General features: G+C 39.2%; 1 protein-coding gene across 2 annotated transcripts in view; it reads left to right on the forward strand.

The window, feature by feature from the left end:
- The first annotated feature begins 372 nt into the window (after positions 1 to 372).
- Positions 373 to 26,562, forward strand: part of vps53 (VPS53 subunit of GARP complex) — a 40,473-nt gene continuing 14,283 nt past the window's right edge. Inside the window, exons 1-14 of one of the 2 annotated variants that reach the window (XM_047390591.1) lie at positions 373 to 526; positions 718 to 798; positions 5,003 to 5,052; positions 7,709 to 7,775; positions 14,077 to 14,163; positions 15,480 to 15,595; positions 16,002 to 16,121; positions 18,637 to 18,715; positions 18,819 to 18,962; positions 19,045 to 19,187; positions 20,307 to 20,448; positions 23,658 to 23,759; positions 23,852 to 23,946; positions 24,961 to 25,203. In XM_047390591.1, the coding sequence (XP_047246547.1) occupies positions 440 to 526; positions 718 to 798; positions 5,003 to 5,052; positions 7,709 to 7,775; positions 14,077 to 14,163; positions 15,480 to 15,595; positions 16,002 to 16,121; positions 18,637 to 18,715; positions 18,819 to 18,962; positions 19,045 to 19,187; positions 20,307 to 20,448; positions 23,658 to 23,759; positions 23,852 to 23,946; positions 24,961 to 25,203 (1,556 nt within the window). In that variant the 5' untranslated portion in view covers positions 373 to 439. The remainder of the gene's footprint in view (positions 527 to 717; positions 799 to 5,002; positions 5,053 to 7,708; positions 7,776 to 14,076; positions 14,164 to 15,479; positions 15,596 to 16,001; positions 16,122 to 18,636; positions 18,716 to 18,818; positions 18,963 to 19,044; positions 19,188 to 20,306; positions 20,449 to 23,657; positions 23,760 to 23,851; positions 23,947 to 24,960; positions 25,204 to 26,562) is intronic. The other variant, XM_047390592.1, reaches the window with a different exon arrangement.

Consider the following 26,562-nt stretch of genomic DNA (forward strand, 5'->3'; position numbering starts at 1 on the left):
AGTCCCGTCTACTGAGTAAGGACAAATTTAAGAGATTATTTAACCCTTGTGTGGTATTCATAGTGTTTTTACTCAGCCAATGTTTCTGGGTCTGGTGGACCTGTTGCAGTTTGTGATTTTTAATGCCTCACAGTCAAACACTTAATTAAAATCATGATATGAGTGGAAACAAATTTACAATTAATTCACATTAGTTGTATCATTTTTCCTTCAGTAAATAATGAAAATGGGTCCCACAGACCCGAACACCACACAAGGGTTAAAGTTTTAGGAACTTACGTGTGAAACTGCTGGACTGCAGGCGTTATGTCTCCTTAAGCATTCCATTTTTTCCGACAGTCTTGAGACGCCTCATTTCTGGAACGTCACCACAGCAAGGTGATTCGTCATCGCGTAAACCAGGAAGTGCAAAGCCGGATAGCTTGTTTTTGTTTTGACAATGATGGAGGAAGAGGAATTTGAATTTACTGAAGATTTAGAGGCAATTTTGCATCTAACTCCAGAGGTGCAGCTAGCCATTGAACAGGTAGCCGTTTGGTACCGTCAATTCAGAGGAAAACACATTATTTGTCCTGTTGATCTAACGCAGATGATGCTGTTAGCTGGCTAACGCATCCTGCAAATACCGAATAGGATATTGCCGGCTAAAACACCACAATACCGCAATAATAACGGCGTTTAACTTGTTAGAAACTGAATATTGTTTTTCTCTGCAAGGTTTTCCCCAGCCAGGACCCTCTGGACAGAGCAGACTTCAATGCTGTGGAATACATCAACACTCTCTTTCCCACCGAGCAGGTAGGTGCAGTCACTTTGTCCGAAGGTCCACAGGGAAATTAATCACTACAAGAATAATAACCCTTAAAATAAGGAGTCATTATTCTTTGACATCTTGAAATGTGAACACAGGAAACGCTTTGAAGTCACAATTAATGTCACATACGCGAGTCCAACATCTTTAGTGTAACACTGGAGCATGATTTGGTTGACCAGATCAGCATAAAAGCCCTGAAGGAATCTAATGGAAGAATAGGGTGGATCTTTAATAATTTTACTATTGACGCCAGAGGTTTATCTAATATAATCTGAACAAAAAAATTTTATATACTATGCTGGCAATGGAACATTCATATTATTTTACTGTTTCTAAAAAAAATTGTCAAAAAAAGACAACTATGCAAATTATTTTATGTAGTTTTATTTCTCATATATTGTAAATAAATGTAATCCCTGAAAACTGCAGATGTCCACAAACAGAGCATCTGTAGCTTTGACTTCAGTAAATAAATATTAACAGTAGGGACATGTGATATAGCAAATTACATTGTTATATTATTGCTTCCAACACTTACAGTGACCTTTAGCATCTTGGCTCCAAAATTCAATATACAGTGGCTTGTAAAAGTATTCATACCTCTTAAACTTTTCCACATATTGTCACATTACAACCCCAAACACAAATGTATTTTATTGGAGTTTTCAGTGAAAGACCAACACAAAATGGTATACAATTCTGAGGTGCAACGAAAATTTCACTTCTTTTTTTTTTACACATAAAAAACTGAAAAGGGCATTATGCAAAAGTTTTGAGGCCCATTGGGGCAATACTTTGTGTAACCATCTTTTGCTGCTACTACAGCTGCAAGTCTTTTAGGGTATGTTTCTACAAGCTTTGCACATCCAGGGACTGACATTTTTGCCCATTATTCTTTGCAAAACAGCTCAAGCTCAGTCAGATTAGATGGAGACCGTTTGTGAACAGCAGTTTTCAGATCTTGCCACAGATCCTCGATTGGATTTAGGTCTGGACTTTGACTAGGCCATTCTAACACATTAATATGTTTTGTTTTAAACCATTCCATTGTAGCCCTGGCTTTATGTTTAGGGTCGTTGTGCTGCTGTAGGTGAACCTCCCTGCCAGTGTCAAGTTTTTTCTCAGACTCCAACAGGTTTTCTTCCAGGATTGCCCTGTATTTGGCTTCATCCATCTTCCCATCAACTCTGACCACCTTCCCTGTACCTGCTGAAGAGAAGCAACCCCAGAGCATGATGCTGCCACCACCATATTTGACAGTGGGGATGGTGTGTTCAGAGTGATGTGCAGTGTTAGTTCTCCACCACTCAAAGCGTTTTGCATTTTGGCCAAAAAGTTCAATTTTGGTCTCGTCTGACCAAAGCACCTTCTTCCACATGTTTGTTGTGTCCCCATCATGGCTTCTGGTAAACTGCAAACGGAACTTCTTATGGTTTTCTTTTAACAATGGCTTTTTCTTGCTGTGGATATCTGGAGTTCAGAGTCACAATGGGCCTCTTGGCTGCATCTCTGATCAGTGCTCTCCTTGTTTGGCCTGTAAGTTTAGGTGGACGGCCTTGTCTTGGTAGGGTTACAGTTGTGTCATACTCTTTTCATTTCTGAATGATGCATTGAACAGTGCTCCGGGAGCTTGGGAAATCTTTTTATAACCTAAGCCTGCTTTAAATATCTCCACAACTTTATCCCTGACCTTCTGGTGTGTCCCTTGGTTTTCAAGATACTGTTTGCTCCCCAATATTCTCTTAACCAGCACCTGTATTTGTACTGAGATTAGATTACACACAGGTGGACTCTATTTAGTCATTAGCCGTCATCAGGCAGCTTCTAAAGGCAATTGATTGCATTCAGAGGAAAGGGGGCTGAATACTTTTGCACACTGCACTTTTCAGTTTTTTACTTGTAAAAGATGTTTGAAGTCATGTATAATTTTCTTTCTGCTTCACAATTTTATACCACTTTGTGTTGGTCTTTCACATAAAATTCCTAAAAAATATATGTATGTCTGTGGTTGTAATGTGACAATATTTGGAAAAGTTCAAAGGGTATGAATACTTTTACAAGCCACTGCATGTTAGCATTAATGTTTTCAGTGTTTTACCCAGTTCAGCTGCTGTCATACCAGTGAGATGCTGCTTTCCCATCAACTACATTTTTTCTTATCCTTTCTTTTCATATAGAGCTTCAACTTGTCCCAATAAAAGTTAAACTATTATACTTCAGAAGAAGTAACCGTACTATCAACCGTCAATTCAGTTTTATAATTCAGTTTATTTATATAGCGCCAGTTCACAACATATTTCATCTCAAGACACTTTTCAGGAAAAAACAAATCCAATCATACAGACAGCTTCAAAGTTAATGGCATACATTCCAACTTGATCCTATTTATCATATAATGCATCCAAGTTTAGCTTAGTAATTGGTTAAAAGGTAGGTTTAGGGTCAATCGGGGGCTTTTTAAAAACATGTTAATCCAGTGTTTCTTTTGACGTTATTAGGAACCACATAATGAAAGTAAATAAATAAGCAGAATACATTCTCTGATGTAAAACATAAATGTGAAATTTGTTATTGTGATTCAAAGAGTGCAAGTTGTCACTGTAATCTGTTAAGAACAATAATTTTCTCCTAATCAGTCAGCCTTTTTTTTTGATGAAATATAATAGCTATATTTTTGCTGGATTTTAAGAATTATAAAGTGACTTTTTTATGACACAATTAATGCGTATGTGCAGTATATTCCATCTCCATCAGGGTTCACTGTAATAATTTGTTTCATATTTACACACACCGGCCACTTTATGAGGTATACCTTGCTAGAACCGGGTTGAACCCCCTTTTGCCTTCAGAACTGCCTTAATCCTTCATGGCATAGATTCAACAAGGTACTGGAAACATTCCTCAGAGAGTTTGGTCCATATTGACATGATAGCATCACACAGATGCTGCAGATTTGTTGGCTGCACATCCATGATGCGAATCTCCCGTTCCACCACATCCCAAAGGTGCTCTATGGGATTGAGATCTGGTGACTGTGGAGGCCATTTTAGTCCAGTGAACTCATTGTCATGTTCAAGAAACCAGTCTGAGATGATTCGTGCTTTATGACATGGCACGTTATCCTGCTGGAAGTAACCATCAGAAGATGGGTACACTGGTCATAAAGGGATGAACATGGTCAGCAACAATACTCAGGTAGGCTGTGGCGTTGACACGATGCTCAATTGGTACTAAGGGGCCCAAAGTGTGCCAAGAAAATATCCCCCACACCATTACACCACCACCACCAGCCTGAACTGTTGATAGAAGGCAGGATGGATCCATGCTTTTATGTTGTTGACACCTAATTCTGACCCTACCATCGAGACACATCAAAACAGGCAACGTTTTTCCAATCTTCTATTGTCCAATTTTGGTGAGCCTGTGTGAATTGTAGCCTCAGTTTCCTGTTCTTAGCTGACAGGAGTGGCACCCAGTGTGGTCTTCTGCTGCTGTTGCCCATCCGCCTCAAGGTTCGACGTGTTGTGCATTCAGAGATGCTCTTCTGCATGCCTTGGATATACCGAGGGGTTATTGCCTGTTGCCTTTTTATCAGCTAGAAACAGTCTGGCCATTCTCCTCTGACCTCTGGCATCAACAAGGCATTTGCGCTCACAGAACTGCCGCTCACTGGATATTTTCTCTTTTTCGGACCATCCTCTGTAAACCCTATAGATGGTAGTGCGTGAAAATCCCAGTAGATCAGTAGTTTCTGAAATACTCAGACCAGCCCATCTGGCACCAACAACCATGCCACGTTCAAAGTCACTTAAATCACCTTTCTTCCCCGTTCTGATGCTTGGTTGGAACTGCAGCAGATCGTCTTGACCATGTCTACTTGCCTAAATGCACTGAGTTGCTGCCATGTAATTGGCTGATTAGAAATTTGTGTTAACGAGCGATTGGACAGGTGTACCTAATAAAGGTGGCCGGTGAGTGTATATACTATGTCTTTATTTGCTCATTGTAATGTTAATCTAATAAATTAAACAAATAAGGTATTTTTATGGTGAAGGTATTATTAAAAATAAACTGAAAGTAAAATATGATAATATTGAAAAAAAGTTTAAACATCATGACCTTACAGTGGATGATGCTATGGATTATTTCATGCTTTTCTAACATCCTGTCATTGTTTATCCCCATCAGTCTTTGGCGAATATCGATGATGTTGTAAATAAAATTCGACTAAAGATACGGTAAGTTTGGTGTTAAACATGTTTTTTACTAAAGATGCACCAATCAGAAAATTGGTGGTTGATTTTGTAAGGCTTTGACCCATCCATACTATTTTCTTTTCATTTTTAGCCATGTTTAACTGCTCTAAATACCATTAAATTACTTTCTTTATAAAAATTTGACTTTTTTGAAAATAATGTATGTTGTACAATAAAAGAACAATTTTCTCAAAAACAGCCCAAAATTACAGCTCTCTCTCTCTACATCAGTGAAAATCTGAGTTACAAAGGTCATTTACTTGTTTACAAGACAGATTGTACCTCGCTAATCTTTTTTTATTCTGTTGTTTGCACGATATCCCGAGATATTCAATTGTTTCTAAAGGATCATTTCAAAATGAGTAACAAGTTCCAACCTAATACAGGTCCTTCTCAAAATATTAGCATATTGTGATAAAGTTCATTATTTTCCATAATGTCATGATGAAAATTTAACATTCATATATTTTAGATTCATTGCACACTAACTGAAATATTTCAGGTCTTTTATTGTCTTAATACAGATGATTGTGGCATACAGCTCATGAAAACCCAAAATTCCTATCTCACAAAATTAGCATATCATTAAAAGGGTCTCTAAACGAGCTATGAACCTAATCATCTGAATCAACGAGTTAACTCTAAACACCTGCAAAAGATTCCTGAGGCCTTTAAAACTCCCAGCCTGGTTCATCACTCAAAACCCCAATCATGGGTAAGACTGCCGACCTGACTGCTGTCCAGAAGGCCACTATTGACACCCTCAAGCAAGAGGGTAAGACACAGAAAGAAATTTCTGAACGAATAGGCTGTTCCCAGAGTGCTGTATCAAGGCACCTCAGTGGGAAGTCTGTGGGAAGGAAAAAGTGTGGCAGAAAACACTGCATAACGAGAAGATGTAACCGGACCCTGAGGAAGATTGTGGAGAAGGGCCGATTCCAGACCTTGGGGGACCTGCGGAAGCAGTGGACTGAGTCTGGAGTAGAAACATTCAGAGCCACCGTGCACAGGCGTGTGCAGGAAATGGGCTACAGGTGCCGCATTCCCCAGGTCAAGCCACTTTTGAACCAGAAACAGCGGCAGAAGCGCCTGACCTGGGCTACAGAGAAGCAGCACTGGACTGTTGCTCAGTGGTCCAAAGTACTTTTTTCGGATGAAAGCAAATTCTGCATGTCATTTGGAAATCAAGGTGCCAGAGTCTGGAGGAAGACTGGGGAGAAGGAAATGCCAAAATGCCAGAAGTCCAGTGTCAAGTACCCACAGTCAGTGATGGTCTGGGGTGCCGTGTCAGCTGCTGGTGTTAGTCCACTGTGTTTTATCAAGGTGCAGGGTCAATGCAGCTAACTATCAGGAGATTTTGGAGCACTTCATGCTTCCATCTGCTGAAAAGCTTTACGGAGATGAAGATTTCATTTTTCAGCACGACCTGGCACCTGCTCACAGTGCCAAAACCACTGGTAAATGGTTTACTGACCATGGTATCACTGTGCTCAATTGGCCTGCCAACTCTCCTGACCTGAACCCCATAGAGAATCTGTGGGATATTGTGAAGAGAACATTGAGAGACTCAAGACCCAACACTCTGGATGAGCTAAAGGCCGCTATCGAAGCATCCTGGGCCTCCATAAGACCTCAGCAGTGCCACAGGCTGATTGCCTCCATGCCACGCTGCATCGAAGCAGTCATTTCTGCCAAAGGATTCCCGACCAAGTATTGAGTGCATAACTGTACATGATTATTTGAAGGTTGTCGTTTTTTGTATTAAAAACACTTTTCTTTTATTGGTCGGATGAAATATGCTAATTTTGTGAGATAGGAATTTTGAGTTTTCATGAGCTGTATGCCAAAATCATCCGTATTAAGACAATAAAAGACCTGAAATATTTCAGTTAGTGTGCAATGAATCTAAAATATATGAATGTTAAATTTTCATCATGACATTATGGAAAATAATGAACTTTATCACAATATGCTAATATTTTGAGAAGGACCTGTATATATTTCAGAGGAAGAATTTATTAATTACTGTTATGTTTTAGATTGTTACATCAGGAATACATTTTCTGGTAATTATACAGGAGCCTCAAGGAGCAATACTGTGGTTATATTGATTATAGAGGTGATATTTTTAAAGTTTCTTTAGCATCTTTGTTTTAGCATGGTTAGTATTACTAACAGCAGCTGTTGTGTGTGTTTCCTTTAGCATAAATAGACATTTATCTTAACTGCGAGATTCCCAAACGTCAGCCAACATTTCATGATCCCTGATCTTCCTTGAACAACAGAATTGGACTTCTGCTGTTGTGGTGATCAACATGCCTCCGTTGAAAGTTCATCCGTTGAAGATTCCTTTCTAGAAGCTTCTTCCAAACTTCTCTGCTTTTATTTTTAAGCACCTCACTGATACTGAAAATAGCTAACTGAGTTATCTTCCCTCAGGTAGCTGTTATGTATGATGTGTTCACGGATCGTAAACAGAGACGATTTAGAATTTTCAACCGGGCGATCTCCATTCGGCTTTGATTATGTGTAAAATCTTAACTAGGTCACTAGTCGATTTCTTGCTGCATCTCTAGTGTGTCCTGGGTGATTGATTGTTGTATGTCATTGACCTAGTTTTGTGCTCTTCATTTAACAGGCGTCTTGATGATGATATTAGAACGGTAGTGAGAGGTCAGACCAATGTGGGGCAGGATGGTAGACAGGTAAGGTGAACCGCAGGTCCTGAAGTGACAAAAACTTTATTTTCTAACTCAAATGCTTATTGTGTCTCTCATAATAATTTGAAAAAGGTAATCAAATAAAGAGTTTAGACTTTGCTTTCCTAGCTAGGCAAAACACTGGAGATTAATGAAATAAGTGTATGACAAATCTAAGCATTCATTGTGGTGTTACTACTAATATTGTTTCCTTTAAGTTAGATTTGTGCCTTGTGATGTAACCAACACAGAAAAAATAAACCCTTGTGTGATTTTCTTCCCTCTATATTGCTTCCATGGAAAAGGACAACATGACTCAGATTCATAATTCCCGCAGCTCTGTCTGCCTCTTTACGGAAAACCTGTCTGGGAAATAGATTCTCATGAGTAGATTCTCACATTCTTCCCATGATTGTGTTTGTCTCACTCTGATTGTGGGGGCATGGTGTTAAAGAGCAAATCAAGCTGATTTACTCAAAGCCTAGATGGAAACTAACACTAGCTTTATGAACATCGCATGTTCTAATCAGTTGATGTTATTAGGTGTACACTGTCTTTGGGGATCCCAGCACGCTGGCCCATCTTCCCAGTCAGCTACCGTTTAGCAGCGGAAACCCTCTGTTTCCATCCAGACCAATAACATTAACCAGTCACACAATCATTTTAGTTTGCTTTTCCAACCCCACAGAGCCATTTCAACATTTCCAGGAGGAAAAAAAAATCTTTCAGCAGATGGAAACAGGCTCATTTCGAGAAGGGAAGACAGCAGTAGCAAAAAACCAACAGCATCAGCAATTTTAGACATTTCTGCTGTTGACTGAACTCCATTACTTCGCTGAGTAAAATATTAACGTTGAAACCTAAGATGGTAACATTTATTTAGAATAATGGAAGGAGAAAGTTGGGTGGAAAGAGAAAGTGGAGGAAATCTGGAAAGTGTTTTCCCTTCAGGGTTTTATTTTCCTTCAGAGAGACAGACAGTAATAAGCTCACTGACTGAAAAAGCGCAGAAATGTCTCAGTGATCAGACTTCAGTTGCTATTGGAGTTCTCATATACATTATCCCTGATGTGTAATGTAATGTTTACATTTGTTTCTCTCAGTCTGAGTGCATTTATTTATATGGTTCATTATAAAGACATAATGCTTCACCCCTGGTTTAACTGTATTAGCTGTCAATAAGTAGTAATCAACAAAACATTTATATTAAGGTGGTTGCTACGTGACATTGGCCAGTGACGGGTGAATTTACTTGAAGCCAGACTTGCGTGTCTAACGTGGAAAACAAACAAACAATTTCATCAAAGATTGCAATTTGCTAACACACAAAACAAGAAACAATACTATCAGTCTGTTTGTTTTGATGACATGCAGAAAAAAGGGTAGCATATTTTTGATATAACATCAATATTTTTTATGAGATTTTTGTCCAAATGATGTATTTACTTAAAATTGATACAAGCATTAAAGAAGTGTGTGCCTGCCTTGGGTTTCAATGGTATGTAAGGATACACTGGTTCAAATATTAATACTCCATCATTGCCTTTCTACACCTCTGATACCACAGCATACATAATTTCATCGCCAGCTAAGCCACTGTGCAACAGATTTTTTCCGACACATTGAAATATTGAATGGCATGATCCTCTCAACTTGAAGATGGCGTACACAACAGCAAAACTTATGTAAATGCTGCCCAAATGGCGTAACACTGACCCAATAATATGATGCTATATGCAGATGCTCTGTCTGCACTGTTGAAGATTCACTCACCTGAACATGCCTAGTGCTTGAAGTGCCTGAGATGTAGTGATTATTTTTGGGAGCACTATAGACTATTTATAGACAGTGTATAGAACATTGAAGTTTTGGCCCAAGATGGCCAGGCAATTATTAAGCATGAAAAAAAGAAAAAGACACACAGTAACGTCATGCAAATATATAACTAGAGGCATGTTTTGACCACAGCGATCTTTTCCAGTCAGCAGGGTAGTTTTGTGCTCCATTATAACCCATTCTGTTTCCACTGCATTTACCACAGGGAGGCTCTGGTAGCGAGGTGGAACTTTCTAATTCATCAGAATGGAGTTTTGCAGATTTTTCAAAATCATAAATCAGTCATTTCAGTTTGAACTCATCTGCAGTTCACATTTTAATGTTAATTGTTGGCTGTGATAGACCTTAAATCATTGATGTCTGCTTACAGCCCTTTATGGAGGCAGAGGGAAAATTAGCAGATTGAAAGTCTGATTTGGAGAAATCCTTTTAAAATGTGTTCCAGTTAAATCTTTCCCTGGACTTTATAGTAATTTTACATAACCTATAAAGTGTAATGACAAAACCCGCTTTTACCCTGTAAATTTTACACCCTTCATCCCAATATACATTTTAATATATCTAACTAGGGCACATCATGAACAATATGTAGTCTACGAAGTCTATAAACGTGACAGGACGCTGTGATTTACAAAACACTCCTAACTGCTTTGCATGTGTAGCTTATCTTAGCTCATGTAAAATGTAAGTTTAGATATGTCAGCACAAGTGGCAAGATAAGAGACATTATAACAACATTACAGGATAAAACAGCAGCATGATATGAGGTCAGTTAGGGTCTGACCCTGCATAGTTATTGCGTAGTCATTCTCCTGAAAAGTAGTTAATAAAAGTAAAAGATTGAATTTGTTCTTTTCTCACTGTAAAAAAAAAAAACACTGAACCATTATTAATAAAGCATGTTAGGTTAAGCTTTTCTTTCTTTACTAATACATAGTGTTCCCACCATGTTCCATAAGCGTCATGTTTGGCCCTGAAAAGAAAATTTCTTAGAGCTCAACGATATGGACAAAGTATCACATTATTTCTTTTTCTGTACTGAGCGATTTCAATAATTATAACAATGCAGTTTCACATGAAAAGTCTAGTTTCTACGACAGGATCTGTTTTAGTGCAAACTTAAATAACAAATTAAAATAACCAATAAAACCTTAATAATTAATGATATTTATATATTTTTTAAATTGTCAAACTAAACACTCAGTTCACTCAAGAATTGCATGAATTTATGGATTAATAATACACTTTCCCAAGTAGCAATATATTGATGTACAAAACCCATTTGCAGAACTGTTTAAAAGTGCAAAAATATTGAAGTGCAACCAGAAAATAATGCAAATCAAGTTCACGTTACAGTTTGCAATCTGTTCTCCATATTGTGAAAATGCTTTAGTAATGGTGACTCCATGAATTGCCCATTAGGGCACATGTGTTGTCTGTCTTATTGAATTTTGAAGGCTACCTTCATCATTGTTATTGAAATTTTCTGTTTCTTAATAAATTGGTGAAAATGTACTTTCGCCCAGCACTGCAAATCTTACAGTTTTCCCTTTTTTTTATTCAAAGAAATAGAAATCCAAGCTGAAGATTTTATATCTGTTCTGTAAATTGTGCAATACCTATTAGTATAGCCTTGCCTTATCTAGATATCCTACATCCTTTACAAAATCAAAGTGCAACAAAATGTTTTTTTTTTGTATTTCAGTTTGTCAGAAAACAGATGGTCAAAAAAAGCAAAGACAAAGCTCACAATAGTTTTGTTATTCAGACTTGGCCTGCATTGAGCCTTTTAACTCAAAGAGTTATTTTCAATTATTCTCTTGTCTATTACAGTGTTTACACATGTAGGGTGGAGGGTGTTGCTGAGGCAGTTCCAGCTGCTAAAAAAGCTCTGTTTAGCTGATCTGATTTACTGCTGTGTTTAGCTTAAAATGCAGAAGTACCTTTTAATGTGCCCTCCTTCTCAGACAACTCCACTGAGGTCTGTCAGCAAGACGAGCGTAGTTTATCTTAAGCATGTTCGAATGTTTTAAGAAAGAGGGTCCGCCACATCTTATCTAAACTTTACAATCCCGCCTGCATGAGCCGTGGAACATGTGCAGCTTGTTGCATGTCTGAGATGCACTGGTTTGTGTAAACGCAGATATGATCTTTGGCATGGAGGCGCCTGTTGGGCAGAGATCTTCTGAACTTTCCTCAAGGCTAAATACAGGAAAAGGGCGCGAGGAAGTGGGCCAGATTCACTCAGCTGAGTTTGCATGTGTAACAATTGCACCATTGGAAGTTCTCGGTCTCTTCTATATGCTATTTGTTTGCTCAAGAGCTTCTCCAGGAAACCTCTGAAAAGATTCAGTGGCATTCCCATCCTCTCAGCGCTCAGATTAAACAGCAATTACTTAAACTTTTATTCTTTTCTTTTTTTTAATAATTCCCTTAATTAGCTCAATTGTAGCGTGAAATGTAAAAGGAAAGAAAGATGTATTAAGTAGAGGTAGGTTTTGCTTCTCTTTGCCTAAGTACCTAATTACAACCAGACTTGCTATGCTGCCCTGAGAAGGAGATTTTCTTGATAGTCATTCTGGACAGAATATAGATTTTCAGCTTAGTTTAAAAGGTTAAACCACGCTTTGTACCATTTAAGAGCAAAAAAAAGTCAGATTTTTGACCACAAGTCTCCATTGACACCCAAGGAAGGATAATTAATCAACTCCTGTCAGCTCACGATGTGTTTACGTTTTTGTAACCCTGCCTGGTGTCCATTTGTTTATCAAAGGTGCTGTGAAAGTGGGAAATTCCTCGCACAGCTGGTGTCGCCTGTTTCCATTCCTCCTGTGCATGCGTGTTGAGAGGATCTGAAGGGAGACAAAGTTGTCTCAGCGGTGCCGCCATACTAACGCGGCTAAATTAGGCCTATTACCTTGGTATTACATGTCAATGCAGGGTTTCTGTTTCAAACCATCAAAGAGCAGCTGGTTGTATTAGATAATGGAGGAAACTTGAGAACATCTTACAGCTGTGGCTGTCTAATGGTATATGGACTGTAAAAATCGCTAATGATCTCTTTAGCCTTCATAGTGACAGCCTTTATACTCAGCTTAGCTTTTGCCCTTTGTGTCAACTTAAGTTCTATTAATGTTTGATATTTAGTCAGCTTGTTAATTATGTGTGCAAATTGTATGCCAAATGGTGCCTTAATTTTGTAGCTGGAGGTTTTATTTTGCTAGTATATAAACACACAATTTACCATAAAATGTGTTAAATTGGTCTGGGCTGGTATAAGACTGACGATATAATAATCTTTACAAAAAAGTATTATGGTTGGGGTAGCCACATGGCTCAGTGGTAGAGCATTGACTATATGCAGAGGCCACAGTCCTCAACACAGTTGTCCCTGGTTTGTTTCCCGGGCCATTTGCTGCATGTCTTCCCCTTCTGTCTATCCCCTTCTTCCTGTCCAGCTACTAATGAACTAAGGCCTCTAGTGGCACAAAGACATTTAAAAAAATACCGTGGTTTTTTCTCCTCATAGGCTACTGTAAGGTAATGAGGCAACGTAACCCCAGCAAATAATATACCCCAGCTGAACGTCGTTTACATGTGAGATTTTATCATTTTATGACCATTTATCCTATATGGAAGTAGAAAGGGACAGAATGGCAGCACGTAGGCACGTACTGAGGGTACAAATCGAACTGCATTCTTTTACCAAGAAATGTATGGGGTGATGTGATTGGTTTAAATTTAAAACAGAAAAGCAATAATTGTTGATTCTGTTTTTAGTGGTTATTAGGCTGCAATCTTTTAACACTTGACTTTTGTGAAGTCCCTCGAGACAACGTGTTGTGAATTGGCGCTATATAAATAAACTGAATTGAATTGAATTAACACGTTGGTGTACCTTGATACCTTTAACCAGCAGAGCTTCAGAGACTGAAAATACTTCAAATTAACGCACAGCAGGCAGGTTACAATGCAGAAGAAGGGTTTGGGAAACTGGTTAACCAATTCTGCAACTTTTTTTGTAGTATCATAAATGCTGCATGCATTTGATTATGTCTGCATCCTTGATAAACAGATGAGAGGAAACGCAGAGACCTCATGTCAGCAAATTCCCAGCATGCAGGCTGGTTTTTTGTAAATCCTGCAATATATTTGTGCTTTACCGCTACAGAGTTTATAAACTCAGTTTAGGTAAAGTACAGGGCAAAAAAAACACTTTGCTTCAAAGGAGCTGGACTTCCCTGTAATCTTATGAAGTGGTCACAAGCAATAGACCTCAAGGCTTTCGAAATCTTTTATTGTTGCATGCTCTACTGTTTGATGTGCCTTCAGACAGAAATCGCTCAGTTATGTTGTGGCATAATATCTATTTTTAAACAATTTGTGGCATTAAGTGCCTCTAATGCTTCTTGTGCAGTAATCAAAACATGTGCGTCCTAATGTGTGTGTTGCTCTTGTTTGTTTTCTGCAGGCTTTGGAGGAGGCCCAGATAGCGATCCAGCAGCTCTTTGGCAAAATCAAAGACATTAAGGACAAGGCAGAGAAGTCCGAACAAATGGTACACACAGCAAAACGCTCCCAGAAGCAAGAACCATTTTTGTTTCTCTAGTGCATCAGAAGTGCAGCTTTTATTCTGTTGAGAATGGAGAACAATGTTGATCAAGTTATTAATAAGTTAAGGTAATGCACCTTCCATCTGTGTTGCTGTTACAAGCATCACTGTGTGTGTGTGTGTGTGTGTGTGTGTGTGTGTGTGTGTGTGTGCTTGTGTGTGTGTGTGTGTGTGTGTGTGTGTGTAGATTAGAAGATTAGATTGGGCAAGTATTGAAATGATGGTGTTAGAGGTGCTGTAGGTAGATTGGGTATGCAGACCCCAGCACATGGGATGCCTTTTCATTTTAACAGAAGCAAATATGCTCTTTGTTTTTCTCATTTTCTGTCAGTCATGCAGAAGCACAGTTTCTGACACAGCTCTCTCCAAACTTAATGGCACACCTCATATAGATTGGTAAAATAAACTCTAAATTATTTTATTCTTATAAAGGAACATCAAAGATATTTAAATAAAAAATATATAAAAACCTAACCTTTTAGTTGGAATATTGCCTATTTATTATTAACTGGGTGGGTGTAGGGCATCCCACATAGAGAGGACATTATTGGCCCTTTCAAATCCTGTAAAATGAATGTAACTGAATCATTGTTGCTGAACTGATAAAGCACCTCATACACACTGTTGTGCATAGTGAGGGATCTATGATGCTGTGGGCCAATGGGAACCATTGTTAAGAGTGCATAGAGTACATGGCGTCATAAAGATTTTGTGTATTCTGCCTGAAACCTAAAAAATGTGTCATCACTGGTTTTTTCAGTGGGATAATGATCCAAAACATATTGCCAAATCAACACAGAAATGGATTGCCAAACACAAAATCAATTCTCTTCTATTGCCAAAGCAGCACATAGAACTACTGTAGATCCTATGGAAAATCTGCAAGGTGAGCTGAAGAGAACATCAGAGGACACAGTTCTGTAAATACTCTAGAGATTAGGCCTTCTTTGTAAAATGTTATTCAGGAAGAATTAAGTGCTTTCTTTTTGGCAAAACTCGCATTACCCAGGTGGTTACCCGTAATTCCAACACCTGTAATTTTGTAAAATGGTACTTTCTTAATGGAAATTTAATAATTGGAATTGTGCTCTTGTCAAAAGTTTGACTTTCCTGCATTTTTCATACTCGTGCAATAAAAGAGTAATATTGACACTTTTAAAGCATCTTTACCAGGCTTACCAGTTGAAGGGCTTTATAGTGTTTTATTGCGCCTTCTCTCCTGTTTCCACTTTTATTCAAAGTCTCTATCTCATTCTGCACAGGTCAAGGAGATTACGAGGGACATCAAGCAGTTGGATCATGCCAAACGCCACCTCACTACTTCCATAACCACCCTCAATCACCTGCACATGTTGGCGGGGGGTGTCGACTCTTTAGAGTGGGTGTTTAACCTTAACTAAGTCCTCTCTATTGCATGACTTGCATCTGGTTTGAAAATACCTGCTAGTAGTGTGATGCAGGTCTTGCGTTAAACAGTGTACCACGTCTACTCAGTTTTATTGCCCAGCTTTTGTTGGAGACAAAACTACCAGAAGGAGATTATATACAATGTGTCATGTCATGTAAAAAATAAGAACAAAATGCTGCAGGATTTCGTCTTGTTTCGAGATAACTGGAGCTAAACTGTAAACACTGTTTATAAAAGTGCCTGAAACATGATTATCTCTTCAATTTACCATTTCCATACAATATTTAAGATATATTAATACTAAAAAAATGTAAAGATGGACCATATAAGTAAATCTACACTAATATAACATTTTGTTTTTTTGTTTTCACTTTAGAGCCATGACCAGAAAGAGGCAGTATGGTGAGGTGGCCAACCTGCTGCAGGGAGTGGTCAATGTGCTTGAACATTTCCACAAATACATGGGCATACCCCAGATCCGGCAGCTTTCAGAGAGGTAACACAGTTACAACCCTCCCACCTACATACACACAGACACATGCATGCATACACTTTGGTATTTGGTGATCAGCATAACTCTGGAGCTGATTTCCAGCAGCCAGGGGCTGACCTCCTTCCTCTCCCTGTTGAAAATGTTCCTCAGCTCTTCTGAACTGTTGAAATGTTGTCCTTTTGTTTATGGCGGGGCTCTGTGAATTACATCCTGTTTATGCAGATATACGCACATAGAAACATTGTGCTGAATATGTAGGAAAACACAGGAAGGAAGCTGTCTGAATGGGCCCTCATTATTCCAGTATTTTTTTCATTGTGAGATACCATGGACACCCATTCTGCTGGGTGTTTTTCAATCTCTGAATAAATAAGATTATATATGTGAGTCTAAACTGTATGTGTTTAAGATCAAATGACATGCTTGCTACTTTTGCAAAAGGCTTTTACCCACTTGGTAATGTCGGTTTACTCTCAAGTCACTTGTGACTCTATGTGGCTGTCTGGTTTGAACACACAATGATTTAAACACTCATTAAACATAAAATGTCTTTGGTATCCTTTTTCCATCTGTACCAAAATTTTCCAAAGACAGAATTAGTTTTGGACACATTCACCAGTTTCATACTCACGTACAAAGCACTTCTGATCCATATAAACCTAAAAGAACGACCTTCTGCTCTGTCTAGACTGAGGTGTGGTAGATAGTGTTCATACTAAATAACAGCTGCAACTCCACTGCAGAAGATGATGTCGGGAGACACAAAGGGGAACAAACATGGACTGATCTGGAAGGATTTGAACTCCCTGAGTGTCTGATAGCAATGAAATACACAGTATGTTGAATGGGAAACGAATGGAATTCATCCGATTCATAAAAAGGCTGTTTCAGGCTGTGGTGTGCATTAATCTTAAACTGAATGTAAAAGATGGTCTTAGTGAATGGGATGTATATGTCGTGTGTGTTTTGGAGCTTTTTAGGCCTCGAGTTGTGAGTTAAGCTGTTGACAATCTGAGCTCCTGTAGCTATGCTTTACCCAGAAACATTGAACTTTCACTCAAAGTAACCTTGCCTGTGGTAATGTTACGCTTTTATAATGCATTATCAAAAATGCAATTTGCTTTGTTCTGTGATGACAAGGTTAAAGCATAGTCTTTCTCAACACATGGAATAGGCCGCCTTAAAATGTTGATTTTGCACCTGCTAAGAAGTGATTTTAGCATCTGGTTTGTAAATGATGGATTTAATCTGCCTTATAATTACTTTATTTCTTTCCTATTAATTATGTTATCAACATCACAGCACAGTGGGTCCTTTGCAATTCCAGTTAACAGGCTGTGTGCGCTTGATCAATTATGTGTGCACTTCCGCATGATCAGGTTTGGGTACGTTCAACAGTAGATGATGTCACTGACAGCGATGGTGAGCTAGAATGATCCAGACACAAGGAATTAGAGTTTTGCAAGGAGTTTTACCATAGGAGAAATATCATGGCTTTTGTTCGTGATTGGCTCCAAATCAGAGCTTAGATAATCCTGCATAGAGTCCTCTATTCTCATCCATTGTTATTATTTTTATTTTTGACAATCCAAATCAGTTGACTCATGTACTGAAGATTCTAACTCCCTGTCATCTGTCATTCTATCTATGCCTCCTTCTGGCCACCGTGACAGCAGACATTTTTGCGTCCCAGTTAGCACCTACATTTTTAACGTGCTAAATATAGACGCAAAAACGGCACCCGCAATCCGTGCCTGGTTTGTTGAATTGTGTTGCGGGTGGTAAGGCGTTACATTGGCATATTCCCCTCCCATACATTTTGTGCGTTTGTGTCATTATCATATGTTTTGCATATTCATGAAGGCAAACACGCTAAAAGGTTTGCGCCCGCTGTTCTGCTGATTTTACACACGTAATCTGAATAGCACCTCAGTTGTAGATCAGCTTTGTGAACGCAAACAGGTTTCCGTGTGGTTTTGTACATGCAAACCTTTTTAAAGATCTGGCCCGATATGTGATATTTATTGCTTTGGTGTTTGTCTTGTTTTACTTGAATTAATTAAGAAATTAATTCATTCTTTTATTTATTTTGTAGTCACCAATTTATCAAATATGATTAAATGTGTGGTTGTACGTCTGTAGACAACCACAAAAATGACTCTTACTCTATTTGATGTCTAAATGCTGTATTATCTCTTCTCTCTCTCCAGTTTATGCTAAATATTGCCTTGCTAATTCCTCCAGCGAGCCTAGTTGAAAGGCCGCTGCAGATTATTCATTAACTCAGCGGAGTTTTAGGGTTGCATTACTTTACTTTTACATTTCTGCTCAGTGTCCTTGTATTTAATGCTTGTACATTAATTAAACCAAAGAATCTTTCATTTGGGTGTTATGCATAAAAAGTCTCTGCTACAGTAATTAGGGAGCAGAAATAATTGACAAGCGCATTCAGTAGAAATCTTCTATTACTCTTCTGGAGAAGAGTTAACAGCTCAATCTCATGTTTTGTTTCTGAAAGAGTGAAGGCAGCACAAAGTGAGCTGGGGACTCAGATTCTGGCAGATTTTGAAGAAGCCTTTCCTTCGCAAGGCTCCAAGGTAAACGTGTTATATGAAAAAGAAATCTTTATGTGGATGTTTCTCTTTTCTTCTTATCTTCTAGCAAAGAAACTAACTCTCATGTCTCAATGCACTCACACAGAGACCAGGTGGACCCAGTAATGTGCTGAGAGATGCTTGCCTGGTGGCAAACGTTCTCGACCCGCGCATCAAACAGGAGATAATCAAAAAGTTTATCAGGCAGCACCTCTCCGAGTATATGGTTCTCTTCCAGGAAAATCAAGATGTAAAAAAACATCCAGTTGTATTTGAATCTTACTTTAAACTTTTATGACAAGATTAAAGGTTATTTGTCTTCTATTTTTCAGGTCGCCTGGCTGGATAAGATTGATCGCCGCTATGCCTGGATCAAACGACAGCTGGTAGACTATGAGGAAAAATATGGCCGCATGTTTCCTGAAGAATGGTGCATGACGGAGCGAATCGCTGTGGAGTTCTGCCACATCACCAAGTAAAAACACGCAAAATGTATCATTGTGTGTTCAAATGAAGCTCGTCATTCATATAGATGAAGAGAATCTGTGGTGGGAAACAATAAGATAAATGACACACACACATATTGAAGAAATTTGTTCATTTCAAATCCATAGCTGTATGAATTGAGCGCCATTGTTTTTGCATTGCGACTCCTGGAATTGGTACAACCTTTTCAGCAGTTGAAGTAGGTGGCCCACATGAGCCCTGACCCAGTATTGAAACTTCTCCATCTTTTCCCTGAACTGCCTGAAAGTGCACAGAGGGTTTGGACTCTGAGTGTTGCTTCTGGCTGTAACCGAAGCCCTCTTTGCTCACTCATTTCACCATAAAACCACTCAGAAGAACCTGTCATCATGCCACCGTTGCTGGCTCTCACACAATTGTTGTAACACAACCCCATCTTGTGCTTTTTTAGAACATGCTGACGTTTTGAAACCAGAAGCGTGACATCGTAACACAACAGCTTCTGTGCCCTTTCAGTCCAGTTCTCTGAATACTTCCTCTGTTAACGTCAAGGCTCAAAAACAGTTTTTCTCCTATTTCATGTCTGCGCTGCTCACACGGGCCATCAAAGTGGAGTGAAGTCAACAGTCCTGTCATTAACAGGCTGTGCGAAAGTGGCTTGAATGAGGGAAAATTGCAAGTATCATCTGCAGAAGTTCTAACTAGAGACAGAAGAATACACGTAGGCATCAACATGGATATTTGGGGGAAAAATATGTGGGCATATTTAGCACAATGTGGCATCAATGTTAGCCGAATTTCAGTGTTTGATAAGGAAACAAACTGCAATGGAAAACAAGGTTTTGTAAACAGCTGGACCAACTTTCTGTTAACAGTTACTTTTTTATATTTGATGAGGGTCTTTGAATTATAATCAGTTCATGTATATTGCTGGTCCAGACGTTTTCATCCCATCATCAGCATGCATTTCCTATGAATTCTGGACCTGTAATAATTCATTTAGTTTTCCTATTTTAAGGGAGGATTGCAATGATTTTGAACCCCAGAACTGGGTCCACCAATTGTGGAATTTCTCTATTTCACCCAGTTTCCAAATTTTACTTCATGGTCCTGTTGTACGTTTTGAAAGGGTGGAGCTGGCCAAGGTGATGCGAACACGGGCGAAGGAAATTGAGGTGAAACTGCTGCTGTTTGCTATTCAGAGGACCACAAACTTTGAGGGTTTGCTAGCCAAGCGCTTCACAGGATGCACCCTGACAGATGCACCTGGGGTAAGAAAAGTGTCCACAGATGTAACAAAAACTGTTAAACAAGATTGATCTTCGTAACACGAATACCATTACGTCCTTTCTTCGTTCACTCGCTGTTCTGTTACATCAGAAAGTAATATACAAATACAACAAAAAAACATATTTTATGCCATATTTGTTTTATTTTAATCCCCGCGACCCACTGTGGAATAAGCGGTAGAAAATGACTGACTGACTGTTTTATTTTATTGAGTCTTTGTGGATACAGACTACAGAAGGAATTGACAGTTTACAAACTGATTTACACTCCTTTTTCTCTTTCCACATTTTGTCACATTAAAACCACAAACATCAATGTGTTTTATTGGGATTTTATGTGACAAACCGACACGTAGAAGTGAGTAATTGGGAAGTAAATGGAAAATAATACACAGATTTCAATGTTTTTGAAAAGAAAATTATGGTGTGCCTTGCATCTGTTTGCCTTGCAGGTCTGGTCTTTGACTTGGGCGTTCTAACACATAAATATTCTTTAATCCTAACCATCCCAATGCAGCTCTCTTTTTTTTCCGGGATTGCCCTGAATTTACTTTCATCCATCTTGCCATCAACCCTGACCACCGTCCCCACGCATGAAGCTGCCATTACCATTTTTACACAGTGGGGATGGTGTGTTAAGCATGATGTGTGGTGTTGATATAGCATAAAACGCAATGCATGCTGACCCCAAAATAATGGCGTTGTCCTGCTACTATGGCTTCTTGCCATGTGCAGTGCACAATTAATAGCTCCCCTTTTCAGCTCCTCCAGAGTTAGCATTACATCTCCTCTTTGCCAAACCAGTAAGATTAGATAGACATGTCTTGTTAGGTTTGCAGTTGTGCTATACTACATCCATTATCAGATGGCGGATTAAACATTACTTTGGCAGCTTTAAACCTGCCAAAGTTGCAAGTTGTTTTTAATCTAACCTCGCTTTAAACATCTCCACAACTTTATCCCTCACCTGTCTGCTGTTTTTCCTCCATCTTTATAGTTCTCTTTGTTCAATAATCTTCTCGAACAAACCCCTGAGACCTTTCAGGGAATACTTGGATTTATATTGAGGTTAAATTCCATACAAGGGATTATACAGGTCCTTCTCAAAATATTAGCATATTGTGATAAAGTTCATTATTTTCCATAATGTCATGATGAAAATTTAACATTCATATATTTTAGATTCATTGCACACTAACTGAAATATTTCAGGTCTTTTTTTGTCTTAATACGGATGATTTTGGCATACAGCTCATGAAAACCCAAAATTCCTATCTCACAAAATTAGCATATTTCATCCGACCAATAAAAGAAAAGTGTTTTTAATACAAAAAACATCAACCTTCAAATAATCATGTACAGTTATGCACTCAATACTTGGTTGGGAATCCTTTTGCAGAAATGACTGCTTCAATGCGGCGTGGCATGGAGGCAATCAGCCTGTGGCACTGCTGAGGTCTTATGGAGGCCCAGGATGCTTCGATAGCGGCCTTTAGCTCATCCAGAGTGTTGGGTCTTGAGTCTCTCAACGTTCTCTTCACAATATCCCACAGATTCTCTATGGGGTTCAGGTCAGGAGAGTTGGCAGGCCAATTGAGCACAGTGATACCATGGTCAGTAAACCATTTACCAGTGGTTTTGGCACTGTGAGCAGGTGCCAGGTCGTGCTGAAAAATGAAATCTTCATCTCCATAAAGCTTTTCAGCAGATGGAAGCATGAAGTGCTCCAAAATCTCCTGATAGCTAGCTGCATTGACCCTGCCCTTGATAAAACACAGTGGACCAACACCAGCAGCTGACACGGCACCCCAGACCATCACTGACTGTGGGTACTTGACACTGGACTTCTGGCATTTTGGCATTTCCTTCTCCCCAGTCTTCCTCCAGACTCTGGCACCTTGATTTCCGAATGACATGCAGAATTTGCTTTCATCCGAAAAAAGTACTTTGGACCACTGAGCAACAGTCCAGTGCTGCTTCTCTGTAGCCCAGGTCAGGCGCTTCTGCCGCTTTTTCTGGTTCAAAAGTGGCTTGACCTGGGGAATGCGGCACCTGTAGCCCATTTCCTGCACACGCCTGTGCACGGTGGCTCTGGATGTTTCTACTCCAAACTCAGTCCACTGCTTCCGCAGGTCCCCCAAGGTCTGGAATCGGCCCTTCTCCACAATCTTCCTCAGGGTCCGGTCACCTCTTCTCGTTGTGCGGCGTTTTCTGCCACACTTTTTCCTTCCCACAGACTTCCCACTGAGGTGCCTTGATACAGCACTCTGGGAACAGCCTATTCGTTCAGAAATTTCTTTCTGTGTCTTACCCTCTTGCTTGAGGGTGTCAATAGTGGCCTTCTGGACAGCAGTCAGGTCGGCAGTCTTACCCATGATTGGGGTTTTGAGTGATGAACCAGGCTGGGAGTTTTAAAGGCCTCAGGAATCTTTTGCAGGTGTTTAGAGTTAACTCGTTGATTCAGATGATTAGGTTCATAGCTCGTTTAGAGACCCTTTTAATGATATGCTAATTTTGTGAGATAGGAATTTTGGCTAATATTTTGAGAAGGACCTGTATTTGCTGATGAGGTGGTTAGTGAAGGCAACTGTTTGGAATTGACTTTATTTAAGCGTATCCGAGTTCAAAGTTTAAAAACAGGCACACCACACGTTTCAGATTTGATTTGCAAGCAAATGTTGAACTCCATGTATAATTGTATTTCCACTTAACAATTCTGTGCCCCTTTTCGTTGCTCTGTCACATAAAACCTTTGTTTTTATTCGCTATGAAAAAGCATTGTAATAAAACTACTGATCCACAGTTTTATTTTTGTTCTCATTCTTAACATTTTTGACGAGTCAAGCTTGAAGACACCTTTTAATCCAGGCCATGTCTTTGGCAAGAAGGGGGAAGTGACGCTTGCAGGGAAAACAGATAATAAGGGGCAAGACTAGTTGCGGCCAAGTAGGCCAACCTCGTCCTGACCTCATAAAACTTAGGCTTCACAGAAGCCTTTTTGTCTCCAAGACACATTAGACCCATGCTCAGTAAACTGTGTGTCTCAGGCAGTGATTTGGTGTTGTTGCATTATATAATAAAAAGATGTATAGGAACGTGCTGAAAGCTTAACTTTTCCAATGAAACCTCGTCTTTACAAACTGTGCGTTACACATTAGTGCAAAGGTTGTATTATTTCTCTATTATGGCAGCAGCAGAAGAGACCAGAGAGCCCACTAGACCAAACTAACCCCTTTTTGGAGGATGAGCCAGGGGACGATGGAGGATCAGAAAAGGATGAAGATCTTACTAAGGTGAATTGATGTTGCAGTCAGATCACTGATGTTGCATAAATATCTATGTGGGTATTAATTTGCCCTCCACCTTTTTTTCCTCCTTTTTTCAGCCGAGGAAGCCCAAAGCTCCTGGCAATCCATTCCACGGCATTATCTCCAAGTGTTTTGAACCTCACCTATATGTCTACATAGAGTCCCAAGACAAGTGAGCAACACAAAGCAGGGAGCACTGGAGTGGGTTATGGTACAAAAACAGATTTAGGAGCAGGTTGCATGTAAAGCTGGCACATGAATGCTTTTTGGACTTGCTGCTCATCAATCAGTCCCCTCTCCTGTTATTCTGCTTCACCTCCTCCTGCCTCTCCAGCTCTTGTTCCTCTGCATGCTTCTGTCTCTACTGTGGCAGAAATGTTTCCCATTAGCTGCACAACCACAGAGACTGAGAGAAAGAAAGAGGGAGGTTGAATAAATGCTGTCACAGCACATCTGCCTATTTTCTTTCCTACCTCGTTCTCTTTTCTTTCCTTTTTTGTTTGGGTTGCTTTTCTCCACTCTACTTTTAATTCATGTTTCAATGTTTTTACGTGCTCGTTTTCTTAATTAGCTATATTCTTGTGTCTTTCCCCTTATTTCTGCACTCTTATTTTTTAAACAACCGCCTCTGCAACTTTTTACCACAAGACCTTGGTTCTCTGTCTGGTGCTCCCCTTCCTCAATACTGGCAATATTTTCTGAAATGGAAAAGATTTGTGGGATTGGTGAGTGGTATGCAAACCTTAGGAGCTTAAAATGCTGTTTGTCCTGTCCAAAGGGACAGGATTGACCCATAATGCAGCTACAGACTCATTTCAGTTGAGTCCAAAAGCAGAGGCCAAAACAGCGTGTCCCCAGTGGAACGTAGCTGAGGAGAACAGTGGCCTGCTTGTTTTGCCCTTGGCTTTATTTGCCTGATTCAGGAGAACTGGGCCACAACAACTGGCTTTGGGACTGCAGCACTGCAAATTTGGCACAAGTGACACTTTCTTGTGTGTTTATCCAGTTGGCTCTCAGCCTCTCTACTTGTTATTTATTTATAAGGACTCATCATATGTCTTTCATGTTTTTATATAACTAATTGATTTAATTAAATATGGCTGTAATTCTGCTGCTTGTGTGAGGGGTGTGTTTGTGCGTGTGTTTTAACCTATGAGGCTTTGGCTCACCACCTCTTTATCTGCAGGAACCTTGGTGAATTGATTGACCGTTTTGTGGCTGATTTCCGAGCACAAGGCCCACCCAAGGCAGGCACCGAGGAGGGTGGAGCAGTGCTCCCCAGCTGTGCCGACCTCTTTGTTTACTACAAGAAGTGTATGGTCCAGTGTTCCCAACTCAGCACTGGCGAACCCATGATCGCCCTTACAACAATCTTCCAGAAGTTCCTCAGAGAGTATGCTTGGAAGATCCTTTCTGGCAACCTGCCAAAGTAAGACCAGTTTATGTTTTTCCATTTAAGCAAATAAAAAACAAATGTCTAGAGAAACATAAGGAAGTTGTCTTATGACCGGAATCAGACGATTTTCAGCTTGATCGGGTCTGACCGCTGACTGTGTGGTCAGTGAATGGCAGCACTCTTTTATGTAGATGTGGTTACTGAGTGATGAACACTCAAAATTAGTTATTTTCTGTATTAGTTGTTTGAGAGGAAACTGTATTTTCTGCAACATGTAGAGAAAGGTCAGGCTACAAGACAGTAATAGTAAGACTAAACGGACAACAACAACTTTGGTGTGTCCATAATGAAAGATGGTAGATTTGGAAACGTTGGCTGCCTTTGGAAATCATAGAATTGTTTTATTAACACTAGCCATGCTAACCGTGCTAACAACTAACACAAGATGCAAAAACATTTTTAAATGTTAACTCTGTAATAATTTTTCCTTTCTCAGAATAGTAAAATCGTGTTTTACAGCAAGTGCTAACTCACACACAGTGACACTTTGTCTTTGCCAATAATGCAAATATTGAATGACTATATACAATGCTGTGAATGAGTTTTTGCCCCATTAAAGATCATCTATCAAGTTTTAAAGAGAGAAAAACTTTTTATTTACCTAAAATTGGGATTAATAAAGTATTTTTGAATTTGAATTTGAAAAGTTAAGTAAATAAAAAGTGTAGTTAAAAACTTATCTAATTTGCTAAGGGTAGAAAACTGTCTAACCCAGAGTGACCCTGTGTGAAAAGGTAATTGCCCCTTCAACCTAATGACAAGGATGGTTATTCCATCCTTGGTAGCAACAGCTGACCCTAAATTGCTTTAATTCAGATTGTTTTATTTCAGCCAGACTGGATGGTTTTTAAACATGAATGGTCTGCTTGAGGTCATGCAGGACCACCTCAATTGAATTTAAGGACGAGCTTTGGCTAGGGAACTCCAGAACCTTTATATTGTTTTTAGTCATTGAGTGTGAGGCATAATTCAGATACCTCCACCATGTTTGACTGTTACCAGTGATCAAGCCTGGTTTTGGCTATTGATATTGAATCAGTAGAGGTGGATAATAATTGGGTAGTAGAGTAGCCAATATTTGTATTCAACCAACAGTAGCATGACTAGGCTGTTTTAATAGTTTTTATTTCCTCTTCATAAATAAAAGAATAATTGGAAAAAAATTTAGAAAACAAATTTATTTGACAAATACTTTTTCATGGCACTGTATCCTCCTGTATTATATTCTTAAAGAGAAATTGGAATTAGTTAAAATCATTATTAATACCTAAATCAGATGCAAAGAGGCATCTCTAAACTTGTGGTTTTTCTAAAGCTGCTTGTTTGACTAAT

The sequence above is a fragment of the Girardinichthys multiradiatus genome, chromosome 18 (assembly GCF_021462225.1).
Source record: "Girardinichthys multiradiatus isolate DD_20200921_A chromosome 18, DD_fGirMul_XY1, whole genome shotgun sequence".
Taxonomy (NCBI): Eukaryota; Metazoa; Chordata; class Actinopteri; order Cyprinodontiformes; family Goodeidae; genus Girardinichthys; species Girardinichthys multiradiatus.